At 40.0% G+C, this 25,767-nt stretch overlaps 2 protein-coding genes across 2 annotated transcripts; one reads left to right on the top strand and one right to left on the bottom strand.

Annotated features, from left to right (window-relative positions):
• The first annotated feature begins 7,518 nt into the window (after positions 1–7,518).
• Positions 7,519–13,704, top strand: msl2b (MSL complex subunit 2b). The gene is made up of 2 exons (XM_007232662.4): positions 7,519–9,421; positions 11,236–13,704. The coding sequence occupies exons 1-2, from the start codon at positions 9,280–9,282 to the stop codon at positions 12,918–12,920; spliced, it is 1,827 nt and encodes a 608-aa protein (XP_007232724.2). The 5' UTR covers positions 7,519–9,279; the 3' UTR covers positions 12,921–13,704.
• A 2,186-nt stretch (positions 13,705–15,890) lies between these two features.
• tnfsf10 (TNF superfamily member 10) lies at positions 15,891–23,825 on the bottom strand. Its single transcript, XM_007232663.4, has 5 exons — positions 23,556–23,825; positions 21,297–21,443; positions 18,213–18,258; positions 18,001–18,120; positions 15,891–17,352 (listed from the first exon to the last, which is right to left on the bottom strand). Exons 1-5 carry the CDS (start codon positions 23,667–23,669, stop codon positions 16,889–16,891), a joined length of 891 nt encoding a protein of 296 aa, XP_007232725.3. The 5' UTR covers positions 23,670–23,825; the 3' UTR covers positions 15,891–16,888.
• Positions 23,826–25,767: the final 1,942 nt, after the last annotated feature.

Genomic DNA, 25,767 nt, shown 5'->3' with positions numbered 1-25,767 from the left:
CAACAAATTATTGAGGGCAGGTACTGGTGTTGGATGATCTGAAGTGTGAAGCAGTTAGGTATGCCATTGGCTTTAGACAAACTTAACTGAAATGTACATACTGATCTTCTTTAAGCTTTCCTAGATTTGGAGAATCTTAAAATTTGCCTCCAGTTTTGTTAAGTCGTGTGATCACAGTCTGCAGCATGAAGAGCAGTGGCTGCACAGGTAATGCTCCTCACAATGTTACTGCACCTCTTTTAATCTTTTAAGCTCTTTGTTTATCATGCATTCTCATAAAATAAAATATGATTTATCTTACAGCACTAATGTGGACTATCAACTGTTTTCAAATGTCTGATGTAAGGAGACTAAAATGTTATGAATTACTGAAAGTAAAAGACCTGTTACCACATGTCTGGCCATATAGATTTCCCCTTTTCTTTCTTCTATTAATAAAAAAAAAAGGGCCCATATCATGTTTATCTTAAATTACACGCACATGACACATGTGAGGCCCCCTGCTTTTCCCCTTAAAAGCATGCTACTAGAAGTGCCACGAGAAGACCATTTGAGACAACTGCGTGTGCTGTAATGTTTAAATAAATAAACTTTAGATTATTTTCCCAGTGCTGCTCAGAACAGTGTCAATGAGAAGTAGCATGTATTTGCTAAACATGTGTCAATATGACATAAAGAGGGTTAGGTTTTCAGTGATGTAATTTTTTTTGCACATTAATTTTACATAGCTGTGAAGTTCTGTTAAAGAAAGTCATACATAAAACTGACTGTGGGAGATGTCTGCTGTTCATTTTATAACTTCCTATAGTTGTCTGCTATTTTAATTAATAATTTCAGTGTCTGGCTCAGGAAAACAACATAACAAAGTTGGCCTTTTTAAGGATGAGTCATAAAGAGAATTAAAATGTATGATTAAAACTATTGGCTTATACTTTTTGAATGTCTATTAGTTATGTAGATAGTTTATTATTGTAACAAACAAATATCTAAAGTAAATATATTGATGATCGCCAATGCAAGACTGAGCTCAGCTTGTCAGTAAGAGAGTGTGGTGCTGCTGGTCCACTATGCAACAGTACTGAGACCAATAGCTGCTTTGTGGTAAGAAACTAACCACAAATGAAGTGTTTGCAGATGTGGAGGTTAAACTGTGCATCATCAGATGAGCTATGGGTATAAAGGAAGACTTAGTTTCAGATATGCTTAGACTAGATAGGCTTGAAGATTATTTGTTAAATATACTGTACATCAGTAAAGAAATGTTGTACATATTTGTGAATTACATACAGTGGTATGAAAAATTTGGGCACCTCTGATAATTTTCATGATTTTCTTTTATAAATCATTGGTTGTTGGGATCAGCAAATTCAGGGTAAATATATCATATAGCAGACGAACACAGTGATATTTGAGAAGTAAAATAAAGTTTATAGGATTTACAGAAAGTGTGCAGTAATTCTTTAAACAGAATTAGGCAGGTGCATAAATTTGGACACCCCAAAAGAAAGATTACATCAATATTTAGTGGATTCTCCTTTTGCAGAAATAATGTCTAAATGCTTATTATAGCTTTCAATGAAAGTCTGGCTTCTGGTTGAATTATTTCGGACCATTCTTCTTTACAGAATATTTCCAGTTCAGTCAGGTCTGATGGTTTCTGAGAATAAACAGCCCACTTTAAATCACAGCATAGATTTTCAATAATATTCAGGTCTGGGGACTGAGATGATCATTCCAGAATGTTGCACTTGTTCCTCTGCATGAATGCTTTAGTAGATTTTGAGCAGTGTTAAGGGTCGTTGTCTTGTTGAAGTATCCAGCCCTGGTGAAACTTCAACTTTCTCACTGATTCTTGAACATTGTTTTCATGAATCTGCTGATATTGACTGAAATCCATGCAACCCCTAACTTTAACAAGATTCCCAGTACCTGCACTGATCACACAGCCCCACAGCATGATGGAACCACCACCAAAATTTACTGTTAGTAGCAAGTTCCAAATGTCTTGGAATGCTGTGTTCTTTCCAAATAACTCAATTTGAGTTTCATCAGTCCACAGCACCTTATTCCACAATGAAGCTGGCTTGTCCAAATGTGTTTTAACATACCTTAAGCGACTCTGTTTGTGGCGTGTGCTCAGAAAAGGCTTCTTCTGCATTGCTCTATCTGTGATCTTCCATTTCCTCACTATGTACCTCACAGTGGAAACTGACAGCTGAAATCTCTGAGATAGCTTTTTGTATCCATCCTCTAAACCATAATGTAGAACAATCTTTGTTTTCAGGTAATTTGAGAGTAGTTTTGAGGCTCCCATGTTGCCACTCTTCAGAGAAGATGCAAAGTGGAGAAAAACTTTATGTTAGTGCTAATGTGGTAAATTAGTATCAAAATATAAGGGCCGTATTATCATGGTGAAAATACTATATTTATTAAAAATAAGATACATTATTTCAATTAATTGCTCTAAAAAGTAGACACAATTATGAAATGGTAAATCTTAATTATAAGATACTACAGGGGTTAGACAATGAAACTGAAACACTTGTCATTTTAGTGTGGGAGGTTTCATGGCTAAATTGGACCAGCCTTGCACATTGCACCAGAAAGAGCAGAGTGTGAAGGGTTAATTAGCAGGGTAAGATCACAGTTTTGCTCAAAATATTGCAATGCACACAACATTATGGGCGACATACCAGAGTTCCAAAGTGGACAAATTGTTGGTGCACGTCTTGCTGGTGCATCTGTGACCAGAACAGCAAGTCTTTGTGATGTATCAAGAGCCACTGTATCCAGGGTAATGTCAGCATACCACCAAGAAGGACAAACCAAATCGAACAGGATTAACTGTGGACGCAAGAGGAAGCTGTCTGAAAGGGATGTTCAGGTGCTAACCCAGATTGTATAAAAAAAAATACAACACGGCTGCACAAATGACGACAGAATTCAATGTGCACCTCAATTCTCCTGTTTTCACCAGAACTGTCCGTGGTCTATTATTGTGGTCTAAAGCCAGGTTTCAGTTTTATTGTCCAACCCCTGTAAGTCATAATTACGAGATGGTAAGTAATAATTGCAAGATACTAAGTCATAATTGCGAGACATTAAGTCATACAGTGTATCACAAATGTGAGTACACCTAGTGCTGGACGATATGGCCAAAATTTATATCACGATATATTCCTTAATTTCGGTCAATACGATATAATTTCGATATCGATATAAATTCTTTAAAGGGCTCAGAAAAACTGCTAAGAATCCCTGCAATGGATATCTGTACACTACTGTCTGAAATTTTAATTTAAGTCTTTTAAAGCCTCCTCTCACTAAAACTATATAATAATTTAGAAATAAAAAATGATCAGAATAAATCAATGCTCACTCTGTGAAACACAAACCTATAACCTATAAACATATTACCAATATAAATAACTTTACATTACAACGGAGGCAAAGCTTCTTATTCTTTTGTAAACATATTTAACAGATCAAAACAGAAGTGCTTTAACCAGAATAGGGAATACAAAAAGTCTTCATTTATATCAGGGGTCTCAAAGTAGCGGCCCGCGGGCCGCACGCGGTTTCATACGGCCCCTCACGGGTTAACAAAATAAACATACATCTGGCCCGCAATTCAATTTAATTATTTATGCTTTATTATGTTCGTTTTCATATTTTATCTTAACTTGTATTTTGGTGTGTGTGTGTGTTTTTTTTTTTTTTTTTTTGCTTACGCTGCGTTGCCTGCTTTAGTAGTCTTCAGTAGCCTTCAACAGTCTAACCTTGCTGCCGTGGTGTGTCCACTAAACTCCGTAGTTATAAACATCCTGAGGTTAGCAGCGCGCTAACTGACCTGTTTATGATGTAATCCGAGCAGTGCCTCCGTGACGCTGCTCTAAACTGCTGCTGTTAGCTGAAAGATGAACTGTAGAGAGCCGTATTATCCGGTTAGTGGGGTTATTTTATTTCATACACAGAAGAACTTACAATTTTTTAAAAACGCTCCAGACTGGCTCAGCTGAGCCCTGTAGCCCGTGGCTGGGCTGCAGCTCTGACTAAGCAAAGACTGCGGGCTTGTGGTGCTGCAGCTGCAGCTCCGACTAGTGGTTGGATGAGGAACTGCTAAATCTGAGGAAATGCTAAATCTGTCACAGCTCACAATTTTTGATTTTATATTTATTAAGCCTTATTTCAGTATCAAACGTTTTGATCAAAGTTAATATAACTTATAAATTAAAAGGATTTATGTTAATAGAGCAACAAGCAACCATTTTCCCATGCAACTGTAATATTTGATTGAATAAATAGTATATTGAGAGTTATTTAACATTAAGGAGTAATTACATTCATTTTGTATTACATCTGGTTACATTTTCTTATATTTATAAGTTACATCTGGCCCTCAGAGGACAGCCAATATGCCAATGTGGCCCTCGGCAAAAATGAGTTTGAGACCCCTGATTTATATAAAGGGAACATGATATCCCTGTCAAATAAACAAACCTATATCAACTATAAATAACTTAGATACAACATAAACTAAAAAAGTGTTTTAGAATAAGGAAGGTATTGTGTGTAGTGAATCTGCTTGAGGTGGAGGAACGGATGTATTACTGTTGCTAGTCGGCTCCACTCTCCAGAACAATTTAGTGAAAGCTGAAGTCTGAAGTTTATCAGACCTTTGAACGCCGAACCACTGAATTAGACCCGACTCCCTCAATTATTTATTCTGTTTAATCACTTGTGGAGACGTCAGGTGCGCTCATTCTGCGGGTTAGGGTCAGTTTCGCTTCACTGCGGGAGATTTTAGGTGCGGAGCGGAGCGGAGCGGAGCGGAGCCGAGATCCGCTCGGTTAGGTTCGGTTTCGCTTCACCTCGGGACATTTTAGGTGCGGAGCCGAGATCCGCTCGGTTAGGGTCGGTTTCGCTTCATCGCGGGAGGTTTTACGTGCGGAGCGGAGCTGAGATCCGCTCAGTTAGGGTCGGTTTCGCTTCATCGCGGGAGATTTTAGGTGCGGACCGGAGCGGAGCCGACCCGACCCAGGTCTAGCCTAGCCTAGCCTATCTGGCTACGTGCCTGTATGATTGCGTCATCACGCACTGACGTAGCCCGGCTACTGAGTCTGATTGTGTACAGCGCTGCAGTGAACTGACGCCGCTAAAAACGCCTGTAAGTTATACATATCGATATGCCACAAAAATGATATCACCGTTATTTAAACATTTCTTATCGCGATAAATACCGATATCGAAATATTGTCCAGGCCTAAGTACACCCTTCACATTTCTGCAGATATTTAAGTATATCTTTTAATGGGACAATACTGACAAAATGACAAGTAGTCTGTGTGCAGCTTATATAACAGTGTAAATTTATTCTTCCCTCAAAATAACTCAATACACAGCTATTAATGTGTGAACCACCGGCAACAAAAGTGAGTACACCCCTAAGAGACTACACCCCTAAATGTCCAAATTGAGTACTGCTTGTCATTTTCCCTCCAAAATTTAATGTGACTCGTTAGTGATACTAGGTCTCAGGTGTGCATAGGGAGCAGATGTGTTCAATTTTGTAGTACAACTCTCACACTCTCATATTGGTAACTGAAAGTTCCAACATGGTACCCCATGGCAAAGAACTCTCTGAGGATCTTAAAAAACGAAGTTTTGCGCGACATGAAGATGGCCAAGGCTACAAGAAGATGAAACTGAGCAGCAGCACAGTGGGCAAGATCATCCTGCATTTTAAAAGTGCAAGGTCCACTAAAACAGACTTCGTATTGGTCGTCCAAAGAAGCTGAGTGCACATGCTGCAGAGATTGAAGAGGTGGGGGGTCAGCCTGTCAGTGCTCAGACCATACACCGCACTCTACATAAAACTGGTCTGCATGACTGTCACTTTAGGAGGAGTCTCTTCTGAAGTCTTTACACAAGAAAGCTGCATGAGTGCAACAGGTATTGGTGAGCTACATTTCAATGAGAAACACATGAACTCCAATATGTACTGCGAAATACTGTATCAGAGCATGATCCCCTCCCTTCGGAGACTGGGTCGCAGTACATATTGGACAGTGTTCCAGCATGATAATGACCCCAAACACACCTTTAAGATGACCACTGCTTTATTAAAGAGTCTGCTGGTAAAGGTGATTGACTGGCCAAGCATGTCTCCAGACCTAAACCCAATAGAAAATCTTTGGGGCTCCTCAAGCTGAAGGTGGAGGAGCTCAAAGTCTCGAATATCTGCCAGCTCTATGACATCGTCATGGAGGAGTGGAAAAGCATTCCAGTGGCAACCTGTGAAGTTCTGGTAAACTCCATGCACAGGAGAGTTAGGCAGTTCTAAAAAAAATAATGGTGGCCACGCAAAATATTGACACTTCATCAACTTTCACTAACTTTCACTTTTGTTGCCAGTTATTTAGATATTACTGGCTGTATACTGAATTATTTTGAGAGAAGAATAAATTTACACTGTTATAATGAGATAATGAGAGATGGTAAGCAATAATTACGAGACACTAAGTCATAATTACAAGATAATAAGTCATAATTATGAGATGCTTAGTCAAAATTACAAGATACCATGTCATAATTATGAGATACTAAGTCAAAAATATAAAATGGTAAGTCATAATTACAAGATACTAAGTAATAATTACGAGATACTAAGTCATTATTATGAGATACAAAGTCATAATTATGAAATTGTAAGTCATAAATTCGAGATGGTACGTCATAATTACAAAAAGCTAAATCATAATTATGAGATTCTAAATCATAATGACGAGATAGAAAGTCATAATTATGAGATGGTAAGTCATAATTATGGGATACTAAGCCATAATTACGAGATGGGGAGTCATAATTCTGAGATGGTAAGCCATAATTATGAGAGACTAAGTCAAAATTCTGAGATGGTAAATCATAATTATGAGAAAAGTAAGTTATATATATATATATATATATATACACGAGATGGTAAGTCATAATTATGGCATACATTTGAGATGGTAAGTGATAATTATGAGAAGTTAGGTCATAATTAAGAGATACTAAGTCATAATTACGAGATAATACGTCATAAGTATGAAATAACACCTCCACTAATATCTCGACTATGACTGGGTAGTGGAAAACCCTTACTTTGTTCCAGGTGGCAGAAATAGGCTTCCATTGTGTAGCTAAAGGATTTAGCTTTTCAAATTTTCTATTCCGAAACACCCCTCAGCTCACCCCTACATGTGTACGTAGTGAAATTATAGTACAGAATTATGAATTGCTAGATGGCTCTTGGATTGATCCTGCATGTGTAAACACGTTAAAATAAAACGTGTGTGGCAATTTTACATTCATGTTTACAGGATTTCTCCTAAAAAAGGCCGCTGTCCTCCTCCTCTTCCTCCTGCTGCTGCCGCCTCCACCTACGTAGTTAAGGTTTATGTAACCAAGGGAGACGGTTCTCGGCTGTGTTATCGGCCGTGTTCTCGCGAGACTCGGGCAGCAGCGCCCCCTCCTTGTACTGCTAATGCAGAGAGGAAAAGGGAGGGGAGAAGAAGCGCTACAGCCCCAGCAGCCTTTTGAAACACAAATACAGCAGCGCACATTTCACACATTTCCCCCGCTCGAACCCGGAGCCCGAGCGCTGGAGATCGCCCGCAGTCGCGTCCTAACCGGCTCGGTGCTTCAGGTGCGGCCCGGAGAGGCGGCGGGGCGGCAGGATACATCCTGAAGGGGAGAGAAGCGGCCTGTTTTGTTCCTGATATCCCGGAGCCGAGTCTCACGCTCTGTGTGTGTGTTACTGACTGACTGGCGGCCGGTGGGGTAGCTGGCTAACGCTAACGATAGCTAAGTAACTAGCTGGGTTAGCTTAGCTAGCTTCTCGCCCAGTGTTTTCATGGTTTGGAGTAGTTTCTGGTCGCTGGGTGCTTGTATTTCACCGCTGACCTACCTAGTGAGTGAGCTACCGACTGGGCGAAGAAACGAGCGAGCGGAGGGACGGGAGCTGCTAACGGGAGAGAAAGTCGTAGGAAAAGCGGGCCTGTTTTGTTTTTGCAGAGCGGGGACGGCACCGCCATGAAAAGCAGAGGGGGACAATAACACAAACACAAAGCGCCACGACCTCTTTTTTTCGCCTGCTCTCTGCTTTCAGGACAATTAACTAACAAGCTAGCTCGTCGTGGAGGAAGGAAAGAAGGTGCTGTGTGCTGTGGGGAGGAAAGCGGCGCAGCAGCACCACCACGACTACGACCGACGACGACGGTTAGCTGTGGAGCTCACGACGACAGCTCTGCTCTGACTAGCTGGCTCTAACTACTGCTGGAGAGATTTGAATTCAGGAGGAGCTCAGAGAGTTAGCTTGCTAGCTGTTCATTCTGCCCACTGGATGCCAGCTAAAGCTAGCTAGCCTGAAGCTAGCTAAGCTAACTAACATTAGCGCTGCGACTCCTCGGAGAAGAGCGCCACCACTGACTACTGTTATTGTTGTTGAATTTGAAATAGGAGGAGGAAAGAAAAAAAAGAGAGCGAGAGAAGCTGATATAGCCAGCTAACATAAGCTAACTAGCTAGCTTTAGCTATATTCTCCCCCTCCCTCCTCCTTCTTATTATTCTTCTCCACCACCCCTTCTTTAAGTAGAAGAAAAAGAAGAAACGGGATCAGGTCCCCTTGACACTAGAGACTTTTCATCTTTCCTATTTTTTCTCTTTTTTTAAGAGGGACGATTCACGGATTTACCGCGAGCTCATGATGATTATTCGGGCTTGTTTCCTGTCCCGGATGAGAGAGAAGGCCGTTAAAAATGGAGCGGTTGTTATTGTGCTGCTGCTGAACGTGGAAATGTGGAAAGACATGTCCAGCGTTGGCGTGTGCTGCTGATCAGCTGTGAGCGGATATTAAGGCTTGAACGGGTTAACGACGCGCACGGACGTGGATTTGTATGTGTATGGACACACTCCGCGCCCGGATTGCTGGAGACTGTGCGTGTGGGGAGCCTGCTTGCATGGTTGGACGTGGACCCTTGAACGTTAGCCTTGGCTGAAGCGTTAGTTGGCTAACTAGCTAACCTAGCTGATCTGACTAGGCAACACTGTCTTTGGAGAGAGAGCGTTAGCCGGCGGGACCTGCTGCGTGATCCCCCCTCTTTCTTTTTCTTTCTCTCTCTGTCTCCCTGCTCTCTCTCGCTGCTTCTCTCCCCTCTCTCCCTGTCTTTCTCCCCCCATCTTTCTCTCTGTTGTTTTTCTCCCCGTGCTGCCTCTGTCGAGCCCTGAGACTTGCTGAGGATGAACCCGGTGAATGCGACCGCTCTCTACGTGTCCGCTTGCCGTTCGGTGCTGCAGTGCGATCCCCGGGACCCCCAGGCTTTGGCCGAGCTCTATAAGCTACTACCGTTCTTCAGGCAGTCTCTCGCCTGCCTAGTGTGCGGTAAGCATCCGTCCAGTTTTAATATCTCTCTGTGTGTGTGTGTGTGTGTGTGTGTGTGTGTGTAGTCCTTGTGTAGCTCCTCCTCGGCCCTGTGAGCACGACACACCCCCGTCGAGTCCCACTGCTCTGGTTCCTGACTGCAAATAAGAGAGCAGGCCTGTCGCCTCTTCTGAAGCATCTCTGTTTATTTAGCTAGCCTTCTTTAAATAATAACAATATAACATCGTGGACCATGATTGCAACATTGTTGTTCTGTGATATATGTAGATATTAAGATATTTAAAATAATACTTAATTTCTATTTGATGTCATTACAAGCCGTTAAGCCAACATAGCATTATGGTATAATGATATTAATAATTCATTATGTGTCCAGTAGGGCTGTGCCGTATCTTACGCAATAATATCGCCATTATTTTTGTTGACACTTTTTCCTTGCCTTCCTGCTCACTGGGGGTTCTGTATTCTGTATTTTTATGTTTAATGTTTGGCCTGATTTTCTGTCCTGCAATAACATTTCTGTAAAGCTGCTTTGTGATATCAGTTGGATTTAATTTGATTTGAATATCTTGAACGATACTATACCCTGGAATATCGTGCCATATCACCCACCCCTAATTATCACACCAGAGTACTATTTGTTTGTTGCTGTTTTTAGCTGAATAAATAAATCACACTGTTCTCATTTCCCAATAAATATCTACTAGAAATTATCTGTTCAGTATCATTCAGTTTACTTTAATCCTGACATCATGCATCTTTGACTTGTATGTCTTGTATTTTTTTTAAATATCTTTTAGAAAGGACGTGGCATATTGTATGCAATAATAAAATGTAATTAGAATTTTTGTTGCAGTAGTGTATTCTTGAATTAGATTTTTTTTTAATTCAGTGTTTTATCATATCTCCAAGAGTATCGTTATTGTGAAAATACCATGAAACCATACCGTATCGCCCTCCCCTATCATCCAGTAGTGTAGTGAACTCTCTGTGGCATGATGTTGCTCTCAGGCAACAAACCATCTTTTGGTTACTACACAATTCCATACCATACCTTATTTACTAGGAATATATTATTTTAGAATATATATAATTTTAATATAATGTTACAAAACCTATCTATGTCTTATACATTAAGGCATACAAATGAGTCATATTTAAAAAAATATATATGTATATGTGCAAGAATGTGTACAAAAAAAATTCCCAAAAATACAATTCTTGCCATACAGGGTTAAATAAACAACACTGACTAGGCTTTTGATCTGCCTCTGGTGCATATTGGAGTCTTTAAATCTGAACAGTGTGTGAATTTTACTTTTGTATCAAACAGTGTGACTTTTGCACATGTGTACAGTGTGAGGGTGATGTTGAAACAATATATGCTTTTAAGAATATGTTTATTTCAAATATTTTATGCATGCATTCATTTTTGCATCTTAGCATGTATGGATGCATGTGTATCTACCAGCAGGTGACAGCTGAATCCATTGGAAATCCCCATACGGGTGTGCAAACATGGATAGGGGATATTTTTAACTGGAGTGATTTATTAGCAGTTGGGTTTACATGTTGTGATGGAGTTGTCATGTGTCATGTGCATTGAAATTAAACGTGCTTAAAAGTGGAATAAGAGTAAGATATATTAATCCCTTTTTTGGCACATTGAGTAGCAGCCACATCTTACACTGAGGTTGTTGATTAAGAGCGCCATCTACTGACCTGATTGTATGTATTGCACACTGAAATGTTTTCAAGTCAGTCATGACGTCTTTCTAATCTAAAGTAATTTAACTTTTTGTTTGTTTTCATAGGGAATTTGCTCCAAGATCCGATTGCACCGACCAACTCATCATGCCAGCACTATGTCTGCAAAGCGTGTAAAGGCAAAAAGATGATGATGAAGCCGTCTTGCAGCTGGTGTAAGGACTATGACCAGTTTGAGGAGAATAAGCAGCTATGCATTTTAGTAGATTGCTACAGGAAGCTCTGTGAGTACATTGCAGAGTCTCCCCTTGCCTCACACATTTCAAGTGCTGCTGGGGGATCCCCAGACATTTTGTCCCTGGTAAATGAGGGCCTTTCTTTGGACAGTAGTAAGCAGGGGGAGGACTCTCTGTCACTGAACTTAACGCACCACTCACCTCCTCCCTCGACTTCAGAGACTTCTCCTGAGGAGGACCAGTCGCCCCAATCGTCAGAGGTCAAGGAACAGCCCCTGAGTCCGTTAGGGGTGAATGGCCTTCAGGACTGTAATGGGTTAAGTAATGTGGACGAGTTAACATCCAGCTTGCCTTCGCCTCCTGCTAATGTTCCTGTGACAGTAGAAGTGGAGGGTGAGGCAGTAAAACAAGAAAACTTTACTGATGAAATTCCTGTATGTGAAGCTGTGGCAACAGCTGGGGATGAGCTTTGTGCCAGCAGCATGGACATATGCGGTTTCGGAGAGGACATAAAGCACGATGGGGGTACTCTTTTGTTGAGCGTGGAGGAAGTGCTCAGGACTCTGGAGCCAGACCACGTTCCTCAGGATGAGTGCCCCGCTATTCTACAGTCAAGCCTGGAGGCTTCAGGGAACATAAATGGACCTTTTGGCTGTTCCACCAACTCTGCTGACTCTTCTCGGCAGATTTCTTCCCTTCCCCTCGACTCTGCAGGGGTCTTAGCGCCCCAACATCCAACCTCCCAGCAGAACCCTCTGCCCTCGTCTGGAATATCCTGTTCTGCTGTTACTCCCAGAGTGCCACGGTCTAGCCGTAAACGCTCCCGCTCTGAGAGCGACAGTGAAAAAATTCAGCCTCTCCCCATATCCACCATTATCAGAGGGCCCACACTTGGTGCATCTGTGCCTGTTCCTGTCAAGTGTGAACCTAAAGCTCCAGCACAGGCTGCACCCCACATGGCGGCTGTCCCCAATGGTGGGGGGTTGTCAAAAGTGGGAAAGGCCTTGTTGGTGCCCAATAAAAGTGTCAAAAAGCCCCTTGACCAGCATGGACCTAAAAAGGTGTACACAAAGGCAAAACAGAGTGCTCCCAAATCGAAAGATAAGACAAAAGAACGGATTTCGACCAATCCCCTTGTGCCAGGGAGCCCAACAAAAGTGGTGTACAAAAAGCCGCAGGAGAAAAAGGGCTGCAAGTGCGGCAGGGCCACCCAAAACCCAAGTGTTCTTACGTGCCGGGGCCAGCGATGCCCATGCTACTCCAACCGCAAAGCCTGTCTGGACTGCATATGCAGAGGCTGCCAGAACTCCTACATGGCCAATGGTGAGAAGAAACTGGAGGCGTTTGCTGTGCCAGAGAAAGCACTAGAGCAGACCAGGCTAACTCTGGGCATCAATGTCACCAGCATAGCAGTGCGGAACGCAGGCGGTAGTGGGGCTGGAGGGGTACTGAATGTCACCTCTACGTCCGGCCCACCTGTAACCTCGTTTTTAGCAACCGGACCTCACGAGGACAAGGGGTTTGATGAGACTTTGGACATGAGGTTTGACTGTTGAGCCCCGCACAATGCTCTTACCATCGCACCCCCTTATTCCACCCTGGCTTGCTCTCGGCAAGGTGCCGCTGAGACCTGAGGGGAGCCAGTGGAGTCAACAAAATAAGGCAGCTACTGTGATTCTGTTCCAGTTCATGTTATCAATTGAATTAGTCGTTGCTGAAGCTTGTGCCTATAAATCACTTGTAACATTCTTTTTTTCGTTGTCTTATTCACTAATGTGAATTAGAAAAGAGTCTTGTTACTGTAATTTGAGAGAATTCCATTGGCAGATTTTTTTTGTTTGTTTCTCTACAAGTGATCTATATGGCATGACCTTTGGCAAGAAATGCTTGACCTCGTTGTTGTGGGTCATGTTATGTGCATACGTGGATGACTTTAAGTTAGTAGGCTAGATGATGAGACCTGTTCAATGAAATGGTACCTGCTATGTCAGTAGAGACTGGTTGTATTTATAAACATTTTTTGTACACAGACTTATGGAATTCAATTTCAAAGTACATTTTATGATATATTTTTTAAGTTACATTAACAACATTTGCAGTATTTATTGGGCATCACTTAACATAGATTGCGGTCCATCTATGGCTTCATCAGGATACCATTTCTTCAGATGCAAGTCACTGAGATGCAGTATGTTCAGTTTCTGTCTAAATTATGTTGCAGTCCTGTTTGTGCTAGTTTATGCTCTCAATCTTTTTTTTTTTCCTTTGGGGCATTTAAATACCTGTAATATAAATGTAACATATTTCCACATAAAAAGAAAAAAACAAAACTGACTTCTGTCTTTTTTTGCTTCTAATTAAATTTTAAATTCAACAACGGGATATTTTTATGAAGGGATGGTTTTGTTTTAGTCTTGTTTTGCATTGGCTTAAAATGTTTGATGTAGTTTGCTTTTAGTGCCACCAGGGGGCAGAAGAGGAGTCTAAATTTTTCTTCCCTCTATGAGCGCCAAAGTAATGTACACGAATTTGCTCAAATACTTGTGGACACCTTTTTAATAAATATGCATTGTGCGTTTGAACTCACGCTAACAAATGTGTTTAAATGCACAAAACACATTGAGCTTGTCTGTTTCCTGTAGAGATGTACTACCAATAAAATAGAATATACTGGAGCATATAAACATAACCCTATTAACACCATGTCTAATGCCAGACATGGGTTAGAGTTATATAAAGCCCCTCACTAATGAACTCTGGAGCAGTTGCACTGTGCTCTCTGCAATGATCCTGACCTTGCCTTTCATAAATTGCATGATTTCAGAAGGAATTAATGACCAGGTGTCTCTCAACTTTTGTCCATATAGTGTGTATTCACTTCTGCCTTGCAGTATGTGTTTGTGTCTCACAGATTCAAAGCTCTGATTTCAATGAGGGCAGCATTATCCCAGTCTCTTGTTTATGTTGTAGAGCAATGTGGTTGGTCTGAAACCTTGACTGTGGTTTGATTTGTGATGGTTTTCTCTACTCTGCCTTCTTATTTGTGTAGGGGTAATTCCATGTATTCGACCTCCAGCTGCCGTTTTGCCTCCATAGCTAACCCCCCGCTGCCTTTTTTTGCACAGGCCATGCATGTTTCCTTGCTGTTTGGAAAATGCTGTTACCATCTGGAATATTTTTGCCTTTTTAATGAAGAATATTAGCAATCATGGATTTCATTTGCATAGATTTCTTCTCCCATTTTCTTTCCATCAATAACTTTGAATGCTTACCAAATTTGATTTTGTTGGCTGATCTGATTCTGTTTTTGTTAACCATGGGCTGCTGCCCAGGGTTGGCATGTTGCAGCGCAGAGGAAACAGATGCCAAATAAAGTTAATTGAGAAAGTACCAGTTTGACATAAATCTGGCTTTATTTACTTTTTGTTTGGCTGCTAACATAGTCTAATATGACGGATTCTCAGTAACCGTTCGTAGCGTGCCCAGAACTTCTAAACGTCTATATATCTGGATGTTCTTTTAAAATAAGGTTTTCTCAGTATTTTGGCCTCCTGTCCACATGAAAGTGCAGCTTTTGATCACCAGAAACAGAGCTTTCAGTGTTGTCATATGGATGTGGAAAACAGCTTTATTAAAAAAACACACAAAGCATGGCGGAATACCTCCTTTTACTACCTATGTAGTGAACTACATGCAGATAGCATGAGATGTTAGATTTTCATATGAATAAATGTTAATACTGTTCCATTACAAATATGGGACTTACATTCTCTCTTTAGATTCGGAGGCTGTAATTTCATGACTATAGGGATTGTGTAGCATATGATAAACCTCACAGGTTATATTTTTATCCTGTTTCATGGCATGTTGATGTGTCGCTTTTATGAGGTACAGTTGCCCCATACAAGGCTAGTGTGCTTATGCAATCATTTTTTTCCCTATGTAGACAGATTTATTTTAAAACAGAATAAAGAATCTCTGTATGCATGTAGATGGAGCCTTTATAAGGTACTTTAGCCACATTCAGGGCTAGCATGCATGCAGAAGTGTATCAATGTGGATGGAAACATTTTCAAAAATGGAGGGAGGAAAATCTCTGCTTTTATCAAATATCCAGATTTGTGTGGATGTTAGAAGCAGTTTTTATGTTCAAGTGGTAATCAGATTCTTATGTAGTATTTAAAATAGCACTTCAGCTACACTTTAGTAATAGTAATGCAATTTTTCCCCCAATTTAGTAGTCAATCAACTCACCCCCTTGCTAGGACTCATCATCACTTGCAATGCCTCCTACACTAGGATAGTAATGACAAGCACACAGTGCCAGTGTCCTAGTATGATTAGCCACTTGGAACCCCAAAAATCTACTTTCTTTTATAAATATGTTTTGCTGTTCCCCAAAAACACTGTAGCTCATTTTTTGCCATTTTTCTTTTTAAAGTTTGAATCTGGTACTTATCCAACACCAAAAATATTAAGTTTGGATTTAAAAATATGTGTTACATATGATAAACAGTGACTCAATATGTCAATATGGACTTTATTCAGTGTGCTTTTTTAGTGTTGCATTGGAAAATGTACGCACTCCTGTAGTTTCAGTGAAATACTGGTAAATGTACACAGCTGTGATATCAGGTGCTAGGCAGTTTCACCAGTTGTAAATGTACAAAGTCACAGTGATCTCTCAAAACAGAAAAAAATCCCTTTTATCTCAAAAGAGATACTTCCATGTTCATGGCATGATTTATCAGTTAAAAGAAACATGGAAAACACAGTGAAGTAGTAAAGATGTAGGTGACATTCAATTCTCAGTGAAAACATTCATAAAATAGACAGAGAAGACAACCGTCAGAACCCAGTGCCTACAGTTGAGACATTCCTCTGCTAGCGAGTGACATGTTTTTTAATACATTCACTGTTTTATAAAAAAGAGAACATTTTAAATGCTATAAAAAAATAACACTTTCAAGAACGACAGAGCAAAACAGAAACCTTGTGGTGGTACTTGGTTTGATTCCGGAATGGCAAGTCAGTCTTCCATGTTACAATGTGAGGGTTTTGCCTTCGCTTCATCACAGGAATCTCCACAATCTCCAATTAACTTGCACAGTGCTCTTTTATTCCTCCTCACAAGGTCATACATTTGGGTTCTGCTGTGACCAGTCAACTCGCTTTCAAGTGTCCTGGCAAGCTCTATAGAGTTCCTGCTTCCTGAGCCGATGTTATGAGCTACACCTTTGATTTTCTCTGGGCCTTCGATCCACTCTGATCCTCTCTGGCTGTTCCCCAGATCCATTAAGCCGAATGCACCCACCTTTTGACGATCCAATCAGTCCGGGTAAAGAGCACCGGCTAGAGACAGTGTATCGCAACACACATATACAGCTGGTTTTCAGATCCTTGGCAGCTTTTCAAAGGGAGCTCGGAAAACATACCGAGCAAGCTGAGTCCTGTCGCTCGCCTGCCAGAGAGGAACCGTTGCAGTCTGAACATTAAATAAAACCTTCTTTTGCCTCCGCTGGGCCTAGCTGACAAGAAAAGCGCCGAAGAAGCTCGACTTCTCATCCATGTCAATAGTGCTCACGTTACTGACAGTGACAAATAGCCTGTCACCACCTGCGAGCTGGAACAAGCCCGCCTGATAAATGGAGTACAGTCCGTACTCTGCATCCCTGGACCAGCAGGTGGTCCGAGCGTTTTTCATCAAAAGAATAGGTACCGGGTATGAGGTTACTTTCTTATATACATACTGCAGCATGGGCTTCCCTCTCGCTGTCTCTGCGGAAGTGCCCTCGTCCTCTTCTCGCTCCTCCTCGTCCTCCTCCATGAGTGTGTGTCTGAAGTAAGTCTGAGAGTAAATGTAGTAAAGGCCGGCCTGAGGCACCACCAGCTCGCCGTCACTCAGCTCCACATTCTGAAGAAAGGCCAGGCCCTTCTCGGACTCCCACGACTGGATCTTCTGGCCTTGGACTTTCCTGTTGGAGGGACCTGGAGCAGAGAGGCCAGAGAGAAGGATTATGGGGTTGGGTTAGTCAGAAAAGCACCATTGTTTCAATGTTTGGCACCACAGAGGAAAAGGGATGCATATTTCAAAGACTAGGGTCAAGTTACACACCAGTCTTTTTGTTTTAGTCAAAATGAGCAGCGCCGTTCTGTGGAATACAATGCATTAGTTTCTTAAGTGAGCGCAGAGGGTTTCATATTATGCAAAGGTCTGTCAACACCTTCCCAAGATCTGTGGAATTTATTTTTCTAAGTGCACACATCCATGAAGGGTTTATTTGTAGGCAAATGAGGTCTGCTTTCAATTTTCACTGGTCAAGATTTTATTGGTCTGCTTGCGTGCAATAAAGAGCTACATGTATATTGGTTTGGCCTCCAGACTGTTACTACAAAGGTCCATAAAAGCAGACAATACCGTCTATATAGCAATAGAAAATACTTGTTGGAGGAGCATTTATATTTATCACTGTTTCATCAGCTGCTCAAGTGTCTGAGCACATGTGCAGCCATTTTATTAAGACAATGAGGAAACAGGTCTGTCTGAAATTTCACTATTCCAAATCAGTCAGTGCAGAGTCTACTACAAAGTCTTAAATGTTCCAAAACATTACAAAGTATTTGTAGAAGACATACCTCCACCATCCTTGTCTGTATCTGGAATGTAGCTGCCTGTAACATGAGCAGCAACCTTGGGCCGAGGGGGGGCGTCCTGGTCTTGGATCACCAAGGAGGGGAGGACTCTGGAGACTTCATCTGGAAAGAGTCCAGAGGTTTAGGTTCTCATGAATTTGTTCAAAGCTTGGTACACTTGTAGCAGAAGGGAAAGTACTTTGTTTCAAACGTACCTTTTACAGCTGAGGAGATCTCTTTCTGGTAGCGATTAGACATCGACTAAAGGAAAAGGAAGAAAAGGAAAAAGAAAAAATATGTTCAGGATTAAGTCATTATAAACAGCTTTGGAATATGACAGTAAATGCAGCACACTGATGTTAATTGATGAGGTTACTAGTGGTCAACTACTAAATGTAGTTTTATAAGTAAAAAGCAGAGGTCTTAAACATGTTCTAATCAGAGGAACAGTGGTTGGGCAAGACTCTTGGTGGCCAATTAGTTGCAGTAAGTAAGTGTTTACATGCACTCAAAAATACAGAAACAACTGCAGAAAATCAGATTTTGTCAAAACTCCAATCAATTTACATGCACTTGGGAAAACTATGGGATCACCTGGAGTCAGGTAATCATCAAATTTCTACTTTGCAACAGGCAAATAATCTCACCGAATGACTTTCAACTTTCTTCCACAGCTTTTTACAAGCAAGGACCCACATTACTGACAAATAACTACCGTATTTTTCGGACTATAAGGCGCACCGTATTATAAGACGCACTATCAAAGAACGCCTATTTTCTGCTATTTTTCCATACATAGGGCGCATCGCATTATAAGGCGTGTTAAGTGACACTAGAAAGGGTGCCTATATCAAAGTGAACAGGGGTGGCGCCATGTTTCCCTTCCCCCACCGGGGGTGGTCGCTTGCCGGTGGAGCGTCTCAGTATACAAAATATAGCTCTTTCAAAGTCAAACGAGTGCTGGATATTAATCTACACAGATTCCTCTCCTGAAAACTGTTTATTTGGGTGAGTAACGTGCTTCAGTTTATTTACAGTAAGCTTAGATTTCCAGATGTCCACTAAGGCTTGCTGCACCAGCGTTAGCATAGCTATCCGCTAGCACGCTAGCTAGTCACCTAAACTAGTAAAGTTAACCCAAACTTAAACGACAGCGTTACACTGAGTAATCCTGCGTGTTCTGGTAAGACAGTGAGATATTAGCTAGCGATTCGTCCCCCGTAGCTTGTTTTAACACTGTAAACAAGCAGATTACAGGCTGATAAAACTCACCTCTGAGAGAGTTAGCGCTTAGCATCTAGCTAATGCTAGCCAGGCAAAGCAGCACAGACTTACAGGCCGATAACTCACCTCTGAACGGTGAACGCTTAGCGATTAGCATCTAACTCTAATAATACTGCTCCAGCAGTATTAAAAGTACTAAATTTAGATAATACTGATCTCTGAACAGTGAAAAAGCTAGCTAGCTAAGCGGTTAGCATCTAGCTAATGCTATTGCTGCTCCAGCCTCGGAGCGGCACGGCTCTGCACGGAGTGTGTGTTTACTGCTCCTTACACCTGACGGGTAAAATTTAGATAATACTGATCTCTGAACAGTGAATAAGCTAGCTAATGCTATTTGCTGCTCCAGCCTCGGAGCTGCACGGCTCTGGACTCTGTATAGCACTGAAACTCTGTATAACGCTGCACGGAGTGTGTGTTTACTGCTCCTTACAACCTTTCGAGTAAAATTTAGATAATACTGATCTCAGTGAATAAGCTAGCTAGCTTAGCGGTTAGCATCTAGCTAATGCTATTGCTGCTCAGCCTCGGAGCTGCACGGCTCTGGACTCTGTATAGCACTGAAACTCTCTATAACGCTGCACGGAGTGTGTGTTTACTGCTCCTTACAACCTGACGAGTAAAATCCATACAAAAGGCGCACCGTATTATAAGACGCACTGTCAATTTTTGTGAAAATTAAAAGTTTTTAAGTGCGCCTTATAGTCCGAAAAATACGGTAATTCTAACCTCATCTCCTTCTTCCTCTTCTCTACTCCTCTATCCCATTATTTCCCTCTGACCTCCCTAAGGCCCTATCTATAGATGTTTTATTTTTAACTTCTATTATTTTTATACTTAGCCTCTTCTATTATTTGCAATTCAATATTGTAAGTCGCTTTGGACAAAAGCGTCTGCCAAATGTAATGTAATGTAAATACAGATCTTGTTTGTATCTGGTTTCTTCTAGCACACTGTGCTTCTTACAGCTATCTCTATATGGCTGCAAAGTATGAGATGAGCTTGTTTAAGAGCGTAAAGATCAAGAAACCCAAAAGTAATCAAATTTAATCATTTACAAGTGTTGAGAAATACGATCACTGTGCTTAAATTAAGCTCTCTTTATTAGATTTATAGGCCTAAATCTAATAAATCAAAGTATGATGTTTCACACAACCCTTGGATTAATCAGAAATCTGATTATAATCAGATTAAGCAGTGAATGTAAACACACTCATTGACAGCTGAATTCAATATCAATGGTTACAAAATCTAGGGCTGGAAACTGTACTCAGGCTGCAAAGTTGAAAAAACAATCTTGTCTACAGTGGTTTAATGTTTAAGATTTAATAGACTTAATAGAATAAATGTTTTTAATGTGGGCAATTTTTTTGTAATTTTATTTACCATGGTATGTGGGCTGTTACTCTTGACTTAATTTTATATAGTCAGTGATAACAATCCTTCTTTTAATTAGTGGTTGTTCTGAATGTTATTCTTTGGAGAAAATTGTAAAATTTGGAGCTAAGCTTATTTTAATGTGATTAGTTTCGTCTGTAGCTCAATTAATTAATTTACTTAATTTAATCCAATTTGAATAAAATATCTAATACATGTATTAAAATATTTTCATTTGCATGTTATTTTTCATACTTTTGTTCACATATAAATGTGTCCACATAGTTTAGATGTTTAGTTGTTTTCTTGAGAAAATCCTTTGTGAAATGATTAAAATTTATCTTTCATCATTATGCTTCTGAAGGAAATAAATCTGATTCAGCAGCCATGCAATAACAACCCGTCTGTTTATAACTGAAATCATCATCTGGAAATCACCGCATCTTTCTGAAGAAGAGGGAAAAAAAGCTTATCTCAGAGAAAATCTAGACAGAAGGACAACATTCCAGATATGGACTTTAATGGGTTAAGACTGGCAGGCCTGCTGAATTCCTTCAGTAATTAAAAAAGAGGAAAGCTATCTTAGACATAAATGGGTTCATTGTATCTACATCCTGTCCCCCTCTGAAGCTGATAGCTACCTTTTCTATGAGAAAGTGGAGCTGCTGCGTGACCTGCCAGCAGGGGTCGTCTTTTCCCTCCGCAGCGCCCGCGTCCAGACCCTTGATGGACCTGAGGTTGGCGCGCATCAAACAGGACACGCTGCTCTTAGAGAAGGTCTCCTTCATCTGCGGAGACAGAAAAACACTGCGTTTAATACACTATAGTGCACTATAACTATGTGTTTACATACTGAATTATTATAGTTATTATACGGATTATAAATCAGCTCATATTAGAATTTAATAGGTAGATGTGGATTGTGAGGCCTGAGGCTGTGGAGAAATATAACTATTTAATGTTTATTAAAAGTGTGTTTCTTACCTACATAAAAAAAAACGTGGAAAGATACGAGTAGCTCATAAACATACTTTAATCTGTTTTTTTTTTTTTTACAAATTAACTTTTCATATATTCATGCACAAATTAAATCTTAAATAGCTTTAAAAAGTAATTAGTGGAGACTCCAAATAGCCTACCTGTATGGCAAGCCAGCATTGCAAGTCCTAACTCTGATTTTACCAGTAAGAACTCTAATTACAGGACTACTTGTCAAAACCAGTAGAAACTCCCATTTATTATCTAATATAAGCAATAACATTTTCAAATGAAATTTGTAAAATAAACTGATTTTTATTAAATGTCTTTTAATGGCATTTTAGGTAATAACTTGGGAGACAATTTAGCAAAGACAATTTAGCAAAATTAATTTAAGCCCTTCTACAGAGAAAGTAATTACAGATTAGAGGGTGAAATTCTCTAACCTAATTTGAATTAATGCTAAAATACGACTAAACTGAATTAAATTAATACATATACAGTCCTAGCTAGTCAGAATGTCTTCACAGATCTGTAGATATGATGTGATTATTACTAGTAAACACTGCATAGCTGATATCTGAAGCTGAACTCTTTCTTCTTATTATTTTTTACTATCAAAACCAACACTACAGGGATCTTTAAATCAGGTTTCCCGGAACTGGAGTTTAAATAGCTTAAACATTTTGATGTATATACAGCTCTGGAAAAAAATAAGAGACCACTTTTGTTTCTGAATCAGCTTCTCTGAATTTGCTATTTATTATGTTGTTCTATAAACTACAGACAACAAAATCACAGACAACTGTCACTTAGAGCGTTTATTTGCAGAAAATGAGAAATGGCTGAAATAACAAAAAAGATGCAGAGCTTTCAGACCTCAAATAATGCAAAGAAAACAAGTTCATATTCATAAAGTTTTAAGAGTTTAGAAATCAATATTTGGTGGAATATTTTTAATCACAGTTTTCATGCATGTTCTCCACCAGTCTTACACACACACACACACATATATATATATATATATATATATATATATATATATATATACACACATTTATATATATATACATACATACATGTATATATATATATATACACACATATATATATATATATATATATATATATATATATATATATGTATATATATATATATATATATATATATATATATGTATATATATATATATATATACACATGTATATATATATATATATATATATATATATATATATATATATATATATATATATATATATATATATGTATATATATACACATATACGTATATGTATATATATATATATATATATATATATATATATATATATATATATATATATATATATATATATATATATATATATATTTAACTAAACTATGATTATCAGATCCTGGAGGTCTGTGTGCTGCACAGTATTGCTTTCATTTCATCTGAACAACAACAGAAAGCAGCAGCTCTTAAACCCACAGAACCTGAAAGTATTACAGAGTTAGCCTCAGAGTTAGCTGGCTGTTTCCCAGGCTCTGTTTGGCTGATTCTGACTGTAGTCCAGGCTGCTGGGTTAGCTAGCCTAGCTAGTGATCCTATTTTTCCTGCATTTACTGCTGCATGCACTCTTTCCTCATCTGCAGCTCGACTGCTGGACCTGCTGGAGTGGGTCTACAGTCCAGCAAGCAACAAAGTAACCTAGCTAGTCACACACGCACACAAACACACACACACACACACACACAATGCAGGCGTTTTCCCTCTACACACAAAAATACACACCCTAAACAAGCTTTCCCCACACTAACACACACTTCCAGCAACTCCACACTAAGCCCAGTGCTCTAACCCTCCTTTCCCCATGTCCTCAGACCACCAGCACTGCAAAAAAAACTCCCCCCAAAAAGTTCCAGCACGAGGCCCTACCGTCGTCAGGACGTTGCTGAAGTATATGAAGGTGACAGCCACGGCGATGGTCTGCAGCAGGATGGCAGCCAGCAGCAGAAGTCCTATATACTGCATTGTGTGAGAGCTTGTCATGCTGACTCGTTGCGTGCAGTGCAGCAGCCCGAGACAAAAGCTGGAGCTGAGTTCTTCCCCCTCCGTACATATGAAACACACACACACACACACATACACACTCACTCACTCTTCCCCAGCATGGAGGCGGAGCAGGCTATCAAGGAAACTGTAAGAGGAACATGCAGCCTGCTTTTTCTCCTCAACCTCAAACAGGCCTCTTTCGTTTTCTAGCCTCGAACCTTTTGAACACTTTCTCATTTTTCTGCCAGAAAAACACAACAAAAAAGCTCTGCCTGAGTCTGACAGCTGCTGTACCGCTGCTGCTGCTGATTCATCTGAACCATCATTTCTGTATACACACACAGCCTGACTGCTGGATGAAGTCAGAACAAGCCCTCCATAAGAGGAAATAAAAAACACCACACAAGCCCTGTTTTTAATTTCTACCATGGCTCTCGCTGTTCCCTCTTTGTTCCCACTGAGCCAGCTTGCTGTTCTTCCTTTCTTCTCATTATTACGTTAATTTGGAAAGGCTAACATACAGTTCGTCGTTTTCTTATTCTTAACTCAGCTCAGAAAATCAGACTCTTTTTATTTTCTTCATATTATTAAATTGTCTTGGAAAGTCCAGTTGATTGTTGTTAGTTTTCTTCCTCTTAAGTTGGCTCAGAAAAGCAAAATTACCTTTTGTTGTTTCTTTTTCTCATTAAGATTGGCTTGGAAAAGCCAGTTTACTGTTCTTTGCGTTGTTCTTCTTATTTTTAAGTTGGCACAGAAAAGCTAACTTACAGTTCTTCGTTTTCTACTACTAAGTTGCCTCAGTTAAGTAAACCTAATGTTCTTTGGTTCCTCCTTTTTAAGTTAGCTTGGATACGCTAGTTTATTGTTCTTCATTTTCTTATTATTATTAAGTTGTCTTAAAAAAGCCAGCTTATTATTTTTAGTTTTTTCTTCTTAGGCTGAAGTTTTTTTTTCTTATTGTTAATAATTGAGTCTGAAGGGTCAATTTACCGTTCTTCATTTTATTTTAATTATTATGTTGTATTGGAAAAGCTAGTTAACTCTTTTTTGATTTCTTCTTCTTCTTGAGTTAGTCTGGATAAGTTGGGTCTTCTCTTTAAGTTAGTCTGGATAAGTTTGTTTCTTTTGCTTAAGTTAGTCTGGATAAGTTAGGTCTTCTCCTTAAGTTAGTCTGGATAAGTTAAGTCTTCTCCTTAAGTTAGTCTGGATAAGTTAAGTCTTCTCCTTAAGTTAGTCTGGATAAGTTTGTCTCTTTTACTTAAGTTAGTTTGGATGTGCTTGTTTCTTTTGCTTAAGTTAGTTTAAATAAGTTAGGTCTTCTCCTTAAGTTAGTCTGGATAAGTTTGTTTCTTTTTCTTTAAGTTAGTTTGGATAAGCCAACTCACTGTTCTCTGTTTTCTTTTTCTTTTTAAGTTGGCTTGACAAAAGAGAAGATGGGGGAATGTTTAGCTCTCCAACATACCAGCTGAGAGAACATGCAGCGCCATCTTTCTCTCCATTTCTCTCTAGTACTATCTGTGTATGGAGGAGCGTTTAGACCAACCAGCTTTTGGGTACATGTTTTGGCACCCTACATTTTTGTCAAAATTAAGCATATTTATAATCTACTATATTATAACACCTTAAGAACCACCTAGCACCTTAGCAACCAACACCTGTATTGAAACAACTCTACTAAATTGTGATCACACTCACAGGCTCTGCAGGAGCTGCACTCTGAGTCTTATTTAAGAGTGGCCCTCCGTTAGACTTAAATGCAGAGTGTGTTCTGCTGTGTGTATATATAATCCAGCTCTAGCATGCTAACATGTGGTTGCAATCTAGGCTGTTAGGAGGTTTCTGGGGAGTATTCGGCTCATATTGTTCTTTAGCGTGGCATTCTGCAGGGGATGGAGTATTCGCTCATGATTTATGGACCTTTATTCTCCCTTGTCAGACTCGGATGGCAGGTCCTAGTGGGCCCCACTAAAACTCAGACCACCAGACCTTCTAGACTTTTCCACTCTCGAGTCAGAGAGTGAAGTACAAACGCAGGTGATCATTCCGAGGTGTTTTATGCTCAGCGAACAATCACGCGTTACCTTGCTATTCTGTT

The sequence above is a fragment of the Astyanax mexicanus genome, chromosome 1 (assembly GCF_023375975.1).
Source record: "Astyanax mexicanus isolate ESR-SI-001 chromosome 1, AstMex3_surface, whole genome shotgun sequence".
NCBI lineage: Eukaryota > Metazoa > Chordata > Actinopteri > Characiformes > Acestrorhamphidae > Astyanax > Astyanax mexicanus.
The sequence above is the reverse complement of the archived record's forward strand: the minus strand, read 5'-3'. Positions and strand labels throughout refer to the sequence as shown.

Bases quoted from the DNA above. Each gene is read 5' to 3' on its own strand.
- tnfsf10 (XM_007232663.4), bottom strand. From the start codon at position 23,669: ATGACAAGCTCTCACACAATGCAGTATATAGGACTTCTGCTGCTGGCT. The intron at 21,444-23,555 runs GTAGGGCCTCGT...CTGTCTCCGCAG, and splicing joins TCAGCAACGTCCTGACGACG to ATGAAGGAGACCTTCTCTAA. The intron at 18,259-21,296 runs GTAGCTATCAGC...CTTTTCCTTTAG, and splicing joins TCCACTTTCTCATAGAAAAG to TCGATGTCTAATCGCTACCA.
- msl2b (XM_007232662.4), top strand. From the start codon at position 9,280: ATGAACCCGGTGAATGCGACCGCTCTCTACGTGTCCGCTTGCCGTTCG. The intron at 9,422-11,235 runs GTAAGCATCCGT...TTGTTTTCATAG, and splicing joins TCTCGCCTGCCTAGTGTGCG to GGAATTTGCTCCAAGATCCG.